The following is an 8782-nucleotide window of genomic DNA, read 5'->3' as shown; positions in this document are numbered from 1 at the left end:
AAAAAAAAAAACTATATTTAAAAAGAATACGGTTCAACGAGGTTAGACCGGCCGGTCTAGATGAACATTAAAAAGAAAAAGAAAATGTAAAGGAGAAAAAGAATACTTGTGCAAGTGCAACAGGTAAATTTTGCGACAGAGAGAGAGAATATGGCAGGCGTATGGTGGGGGAGGGTATTCGGTTCGGAGGGAAGGTCGGCGTATGTAGCCAGACCCTAATCGGTCATCAACGCGGAAACAACTTTCACGAAACGAACAAAACAAAACAAAACAAAAAGAGGGAATAATCAAACTTTATATATTCAGAAAACTGAAAAAGCCTTTTATAAAAATCACCAAGCTCCAACTTCTTCCCACCGGAAACCCTAACCCTTTTCCTCTCAATTAAAAAATCTGCCCCTTTTTTCTCTCGTTTAAATACCCTCACAAACCCACCATTGCCTCTCACCCCTTCTCCCAACCACAACAAAAATTTCTCTCCTTCCAGTCGAAATCTGCAGTATCCAGAATTGTTCTCTCTGCCTTTTTTCTTTTCTCTTATTTGGAATCAAAATATTGATCTTTTAGTATTATTGTGAATGGTGGAAACAATTCGGAGTGGTAGTAATTTCATGCTCTCCCTTTGCCAATCAAGGGCGAGCGCTTTCCTACCTGTTTCTGCTGCCTCTGCTTTTGCATTCGGTTCTTGCAAGGAAGGCTGGTACTACCGTTGCCTCGGCCTTGACCCATAAACAACCCAGAAAATCTTTAGCCTCCACCAATAACCCAGATTTTTTTTTGTTTAAATAAAAAAAAACAAAATAAACCCTTTTTGTTTTCTAATCTTGGTTGTTGGTGAAATATTCATTCAATTTTTGTTGATTTGATTTTTTGGATTTTGATAAAGTCGAAAAAATGTTGCTTTACAAGCAGAAGAAGAATCAGGGTGCAAAGGGCAACAGGCTCTTGATTAGCATCACTGTTTTGGGAAGTGCAGGGCCGATCCGTTTCGTTGTCAACGAGGAAGAACTTGTTGCTGCTGTCATTGATACTGCTTTGAAATCCTATGCTCGTGAGGGCCGGCTTCCTGTTCTCGGCTCTGATCTTAATGATTTCCACCTTTATTGCCCCAGTGCTGGATCCGATGGTAAGTTTATACAAATCCATTTGAATTATTGCGCCGTGTTAGTTTTCATTTCAATCCTAAGAATAAAATTTTTCTTGAATTTGTTTATTTGAAATTCTGGGATAAATTTTGAAGCTACGGGGTAAAAATCACCAAGCCAAGTCCGGGTTGTTAATTAAAACCTATGTCCTTGAAAATACGGAATTAATTTCGTTTTGCTTGGAAAAATTTGTTGGGTTATTTATGATTTTGATGCTTGCTATTTCTATTGCAGCACTGAGTCCATGGGAGACAATTGGATCACAAGGCGCGCGAAATTTCATGTTGTGCAAGAAGCCAAAGACTGAGAAAATGGAAGATGATGGAAGGTCTACTGAAGCAATTACTAGGAAGGGAAGTGGGAACTGGAAGGCATGGATTAATAAATCCCTCAATCTTAAGATTTCCTCCCACTAATAATTCTCAATCCTTTATGAGCTTTATTTCTTGGATCAGCTTTACGTTTGGATTAAGGACTGAACTTAGGCTATCATGGAAGACCATGGTAGAATGTTGGTTATCTTTTCACCCTATGTTCTCATTCACGTGAGAAAGACATGAATTGTTATGCAGGAATAAATTCGAGGTGTTATTCTGTTTTTTTGCTTTCCAATAAAATTGAACATTTCTTGCGTGCTTAATTTCCTTTTTTTTTTTTTTTTTTCGAAAAGTGCTGTGTTCTGTTCTTGAATGGTTGTGATGGATGATCAAAGTTATGTCATTGAGGAACTCTATTGGGTTTGGCTTACATCCATTGTCTGAAAAGCTCTTCTTAATTGTCCATATCCTTCGTGTTGTCATTCGCTGTTATCTTACAAGCTGCTTTGCGGGATTTTCATTTGCTAGTTGCATATGGCTAGAAATATATGATGTAGAGAGTATTATGGATTAAATCATTCAATGTATGACAATTTAAAATTTTTATTTCAATTTTTGTCATCTCATCAATTCCATATTTCAGAACTGAATCTAGTTAGGCGGTACTCATTTTTGAACTTTGACCAAAATCACACCGATGCTGTAATTGTTTGTCTTGATTAATAGTCTATTATTATGGAGCTGATTGTTAGATACTTTGAAGATCTTTTGACATCTTAGATAGTTGGTGAATCAAAAGAGGCAGTAGTGTTCTGTTTAAAATTTGACCAAAAGGAGTAGTCTGTCCCCTGTTTCCAACTTCAATTGCTACTGTTGGGGTGCACAATGGGGGACCAATTCTTATCAATCTTGCAAGAAATGGTTACTAGAGTCAGAAATAAACTAATCACAGGTTTAATGCCCTGTATAAATCATAGTTGGTCTCATGTCACTAGTTGAAAGATTCAAGTTGATTTTGTAGACAGACTCATCTTTGTTGTTGTGGGATTTTAACTTCCATGGTATTTCGGAGACTTTCACTTGAAAATTTGATTTATGAGTTGTCCAATATTGACCTAACTGTGGAAGGTTGCCTATAATTTGATTGAAAATACTTGCATCTGTTACCCATGCTTTTCATATTAGAAATGGGAATGCAGTGTTGCTTTCATGATTATATAGCTTGAAAATGTAGTCCTTTTCCCCTATATCTCCCTCACATGGTAGCCGTGCTTTATTTCATTGGTGCATTTTCAGACGAAAATGTGCGGAGTCGTATGGAAGCATGGAAGAAGTGGGATCCCACCATGTCCAAAATACATTCGTTTCTAATGACTTGCAGCTGCTCAAGTCTCAAGTTATTAACAGCAATAGGGTCGGCCGGCAAATGCAAAATCCAAAATGCGGGACTACTTCTGGTAGATGCATGGGATGGCTCTAAATTAGGTTATGATGCTTTTCCAGTTTTACCTCTTGCTGGCAAACTGTTGGTTCCATTGTCAGCTGGCGATCAAAGGAAGATAGGAGACAGCTCGCTTGTTGTATGGACCCCATATGAGAATTGGATTCTAGTAGTCATATCCGCTTGAAAGCGTGGCCGTGCAATTGCTTTGTCCCTACTAGAGATTGGTATCTTTGGTGCATTTGCAGGCTGCTGCAGCCCACGCTTTTGTTTTTCTTTTTCTGTCTTTTTGATCGGCATCAAGGTTTTGACTATGTTCGAGCAAGCTGATTTTTGCACTCCCAATTCTTATATTGAAATTTTTCACTTGTAAAAATAAATATAACAATTCATTCATTCTTTCTAAAATAAATAAGACTTCATCCCTAAAAATAAATAACTTTGGGCCTCTGCACCTTCTTTCCCTTTCCTTGTAGTCGTTTTCAGAAAGGAAGCAATGGTCGGTCAGTGGGTACAAAAATATCTAGTCGCAGATTTTCTTAGGCGCCTTTCTTCCATCGTTTGAGAAGCAAATGGGCGTTTTCGGCATCGTGCTGACCATCCAAAACTGCTTGCCTTATCATGTATATGCGAAAATAATTTAATTAACCTAACTAAATAAATACAACTATTACTTTACTTATATCCAAAATTTATATTTACAATAAGATAATTAAAAAAACCTGCACGAAATGCCAGGTGTCATTATCATGTAAGGCCGAAGCAATGCCCAACACAACCTAATAAAATTTGGCAAAGACAACCTACTCTTTCTAATATCCCCCTTATTTTCTTTCTCGTAATGGACTTTGTTGTTTCAAATTTCCATTACAAATTTGATACTTCAAGTTGTAAACCTTAAGGTATTTTTAGGAAAACTGCTGAATCAACCCTCTACCAAAATCAAATTATTCCCATCCACATGATCCAACTCTGACTCTATGATAAATTTGTAAAATCATTCTACTCATAATTTGTCCAACAATTGCTCATGAATTGAGCATAATCATCATCTCAATTGCATGACTTGACTTCAATTTCTAGGTGTATAAGACTTAAAAGAATAGTCGCTTTCAAACCGATCGGACCACCGTGTGGGGAGCAGCCCCATGTTGCGACACGCCCTCACCCTGCAATTGGGGCCCTGAAGGCTGAAAACTCCACTTTCCAACCCCTTCAAAATTTTATAACTATTTCCAAACTAGCCCTTTCCTGGAAAACCTAAATAGAGGCTAGCCCTACCATCTGTCAAGCCTGAAAGTGTTAGGCCAGTATTTGGGCTTAAAGCCCACTAAACACTCTGGGAATAGAATTGAAATTTACCTTGTACTCTTGGTTGGGTTTTGTACTCCCTATCATGTTTCAGACATGCACATGAATAAAGGAGGCAACTGTGCGTGCGTTGCACCAAACTTCTCTACGATATTTGAGCTTGATTGCAACATCATTTGGCACATGTCCTATCTACAGCCACATTTTAATATTTTAGGGATTTAACGAATTCTGTTCTTTTTCATCATTGAATGATTTTTTTAGTGCAAAATCGTCATTTTCACAAGGTAAATATTGATCATTAAGACCATGACTTCACATTTGTTAAAAATAATAATAATAATAACAAAGTGGATGAGTTGGACTAAATTAAACAAAAATAATTTTTTTATAAATAAAAATTTTATATTAAATTATAAAAATAGTTAGATTTTTTTTCAAATATACAATATATATTTTTAATTAAAAAAATCAGTGGCCTTGTTGGCATTCATTTTGAGAAAATTCAATTATTTCTATTCTTATTTGATTACTGTTATCATCTCTAGTTAGCATTTTGTAAAACTCTTTTCTTTCCACGTAACCAAGTAATTGAGATTCCTAATGGAACTTTTTTCTTTTCATTCAAATAATGGTAAAAATGCACCCAAAAAATTAAAATAGAACGGTGACATTGCATTAAAAAGGTTTAGAGTAGTAAATTTTGAGGCCAGCAATTTCAAAAAGTGGTAAACTTAACCTTTATCTTTAGATTTAAAATGAATTGAATTGGTACAACTATCTAGATTTCATAATTATTCAACATTAACATATTAATAATAAAAATCTATGAAAGCATGTCATCAAGGAAACTAGTTGATATAACGATAGGGTGACTCATTCATTTACATATTTAATATTGAATCGGACCAACTTACTTCAGGGGAAATTATCTGTCAAACTCAAGAATATGACGTGCCTTGTCTGGTAGGGAGTGACTTTAATGTCGCTAGGAATCTAGAGGAGAAAATAGGAGCTACTTTTAATGACAATGTAACAAATAGTTTATTGAATTCATCGAAGAAATTGGGTTGATTGATCTGTATGAGCGAGAGGAAGTTCACATGGACGGTCATAGAGAAGAGGTGACGTTTTGCTGGCTTGATAGGTTTCTAATTGCATTTTGTATTCTAGAAATTTGTCCTAACCTTCATCAAGATTGTCTCACTTGATCTATTTTAGAGCATAACCCTATTCTTTCTTCCATTGTCTTGAATGAGGAAAGTCCAAGACCATTCTAGTTTTTTAATCAATGGATGGACAAAGTCAACTTCCAAGATATGTTCCTCAAGGCTTGGGAGAATACTCAAAATCTAAGTCATAAAAGGGTTAGCATCTGGCATAGACTCAAAGGGATCAAAGATGAGATTAGAGATTGGCAAAGAGCTACTTATTCGGTTGGAGACAGGAAAATCATATTGATGGAACAGAACATTCATGATGTCGAAATAGAGCTAAGCAAGATTTGACAAACTAGCATATCAGGGGTCAAATTTTGAAACTGAAGGGGGAACGATGGAAGCTACTAAGAGCTATTGAAAGAAGCCGGCATCAAAAGGTGAGAATAAAATGGCTCCTTGAAAAGGACCGCAACACAAAATTCTTTCACGCAATCACTTCTACGCGAAGGAGAACTAATAAAATTTGAAAGCTGGTGGTTAATGGTTGTGTTGTGGAGGATCCAAAGATTTTACTAGAAAGGATTGTTAACCATTTTGCTAATCTTTATAGCAAGAAAATTAGCATTGACATCAAAGAATTTGATGGTAATTTCAGGAAACTCAATGATAGCATGATAAATTACCTTGAAAGCCCTTTCGCTGAAGCTAAACTTTGAGAAGCAATTCAAGACTATGATGGTGACAAAGCCCCTAGACCATATGGTTTCAGCTTTAATTTCTTTAAAAAGCAGTGGTTGGTGGTAAAAGATGACATCATGAAGTATATCTAAATGTTTTATAGTACTAGCACTATTGATAGATGTCTTAACATTTTTTTATCACACTTGTTCCTATGTGCTTCTGTCCAACTTTTGTCAACGAGTATCACCCCATAAGTTTGGTTAGCTGCCTTTATAAGATCATTGCAAAAACTCTTGCAAATCCTCTAAAGGTGTAAAGGAGGACATCATAAGAGAAAATCAATTTGCCTTTACTAAAAGTAGACAGTTGCTCAATTGTACCTTTATTGTGAATGAAATTGTTAACCACCTTTGGAAAGACTATATTAGAAGGCTTGTCTTCAAAATCTATTTCGAGAAGGCTTTTGATTGTGTTAATTGGACATTCCTTGACTTTATCATGAAAAATATGGGATTTGGTATGAAGTCGAGATCTTGGACTGTAGCATCCATATCCATTGCTTTCGTTTGATACCCCTTCACATCAATTTCATATGGAGAGAAGGTTGAGACAAGGCTACACCCTCTCTCCTTTTCTCTTTAATCTCGCTGTTAAGGGGCTTAGCATGCAACTACAAACAATTGATAGTGAACAGATTTTTGAAAGGGTCAATATCGAAAGAAATGGTCTTTCCATCACTCATCTCAAGTTCGTCGATAATATGGTATTATTCTACAAACTTGAATTTAGATTTTTGCTTAATGCTAAACATATTTTGATGTGCTTTCAGACCATTTCAAGACTTAAAGTTAATTTTAACAAAAGTGTCCTTTAGGTGTGGACTTAGACAGTGAGCGAGTTGCTAATTAGGCTAATCAAATGTCTTGTAAGTTAGATCCCTTCCTTCTATTTATTTGGGATTACCATTAGAAGGAAAAGCCAACTCCTTTAAGAAGTGGCAACCTTAGTGGATAAGTTCAAGACTAAAACCTCTATTTGGAAGTCAAGATATCTTTCGATTGAGGATAGGCTCACTTTTCTTAATTCCATTCTCTGTAGTTTACCTATATTTTATATGTCTATTTTTCAACTTCTTGCAAGCATCAAAGAAAAACTAGATGAAATCCAGAGACATTTTTTATAGGGGTGAGACTAATGATACGAGAAAGTTGCATCTTGTTAGCTGGCTTGAAATTTACCCTCGAAAGGATCTAGGTGCCCTAAGAGTCATGGATCTTAACCTTAAAATAGTGTCCTTATTAGCAAGCGGATATAGCACTTTGGAGAATGAGTTAGGGAGTTTGTGGCTTTGAGTCATTATTGATAAGACTGGTTATAACAATAAAAACTTGTTGCCTTCTACTAGGAGTTGTAAAATGGTGTCAAGTATTTGCCACAACACAATAAAGCCTTTGTTTCAGAATGATGCCACCAACAATGCTATTAATGAAAGAATGGCTTTAGTGTTTGGTAATGGGCAACATATTGACTTTAGGAAAAAGCAGTGGATCGATGTAATTGCTCTTAAAGATCATTTCCCATGACTCTATGCATTGGCTAATACTAAAGCAGGCACAATTGATAAGTTTGGTACTTGGGTGAATAACGAATGAAATTGGCACATTAATTTAAGAAGAAGTCCTCTTAGATGCGAGCTTGAGCAATGGGACTCTTTTCTAAACCTTCTCAATGAGCAAACATTGGGAAAGGACTTTGATGATAAACTACTTTGGAAACAAACGCCAAGTGGTGTTTACAGTACAAGTTCTTTTGGTTGAACTGTTTTGGAGCAATAGTATGCTAAAGTTGACCATTGGAAAATATTATGGAGCAATACAACCCTTTTAAAAGTTGAAGTCTTTAGCTGGTTTGTAATCAAAGGAAAAATCATGCTCAAGGCTAATTCAACTTATTGCCTCCTATGTCACACTCACTTGGAAACCATTGAGCACCTTTTCTTTACTTGTAGGGATACTTGGGGGCTATGGCATGAATAGGCTAGTAATTGGGGCTTTTGATAAGTCTTTCATAATGAAGCTATTAACTCCCTAAAAAGTGGTACTATTTGGGAGATGACTTTTTCTGCTATCATTTGGAGCATTTGGCTTGTGTGTAATGAGGTAATCTTTAATGGTAAATCATGGGATTGTTCGCAAGTTTTTGATACAATTAAGTTGAGGGTTTGCGAAGCCCTACCTTAATGTATGATCCTTAGATAAGCATGTTGGTTTCATGTTTTGAACATTCAAACTAAGTTTTAATCTTAGAAAAATTTATGTTTTGATGTATTAGGATGATTTGCAAAGTTTAGTGTTAAAAGGAATCCAATTGGACAAGTTTCTAACATTTATTTTTACTTACTATAGTTTATTTATCAATAGATTTCTTCATCTATTGATAAATAAACCCAGAAAAGTTTTTTAAAAATATTGAAGAACATTTATTAATAAATATTCAACATCTGTCGATAGATCAAGCCTAACTATTGATAGATAAGTTCATTTATTGATAGATAGTAACCCGAAAGTTTTTTAAAAGAACCCTGAAGCCCACCTATCGATAGATGACTCCGATTTATAGATGGATGATGCTATTTTCAGAAAAATAAAAAAGAAAAAAAACATATTTTCTTGTCCTAGCTTATAAATATGTCACATTTTATGAGGGTTGGTGATCGCAGCTATTTTT

The 8782-nt window shown here is 35.5% G+C and overlaps 1 protein-coding gene across 1 annotated transcript; it reads left to right on the top strand.

Annotated features, from left to right (window-relative positions):
• The first annotated feature begins 138 nt into the window (after nucleotides 1-138).
• Nucleotides 139-1785, top strand: LOC110423373 (uncharacterized protein At4g22758-like). The gene is made up of 2 exons (XM_021437592.2): nucleotides 139-1126; nucleotides 1380-1785. The coding sequence occupies exons 1-2, from the start codon at nucleotides 895-897 to the stop codon at nucleotides 1559-1561; spliced, it is 414 nt and encodes a 137-aa protein (XP_021293267.1). The 5' UTR covers nucleotides 139-894; the 3' UTR covers nucleotides 1562-1785.
• The last annotated feature ends 6997 nt before the right edge of the window (nucleotides 1786-8782 follow it).

Source organism: Theobroma umbraticum, unplaced genomic scaffold, assembly GCF_002168275.2.
Source record: "Theobroma umbraticum cultivar Fairchild unplaced genomic scaffold, ASM216827v3 scaffold_20.0, whole genome shotgun sequence".
Lineage (NCBI taxonomy): Eukaryota > Viridiplantae > Streptophyta > Magnoliopsida > Malvales > Malvaceae > Theobroma > Theobroma umbraticum.
The sequence above is the reverse complement of the archived record's forward strand: the minus strand, read 5'-3'. Positions and strand labels throughout refer to the sequence as shown.

Coding starts and splice junctions, on each gene's coding strand:
- LOC110423373 (XM_021437592.2), top strand. CDS start 895: ATGTTGCTTTACAAGCAGAAGAAGAATCAGGGTGCAAAGGGCAACAGG. Junction 1,127..1,379: donor CCCCAGTGCTGGATCCGATG/GTAAGTTTATAC, acceptor TTTCTATTGCAG/CACTGAGTCCATGGGAGACA.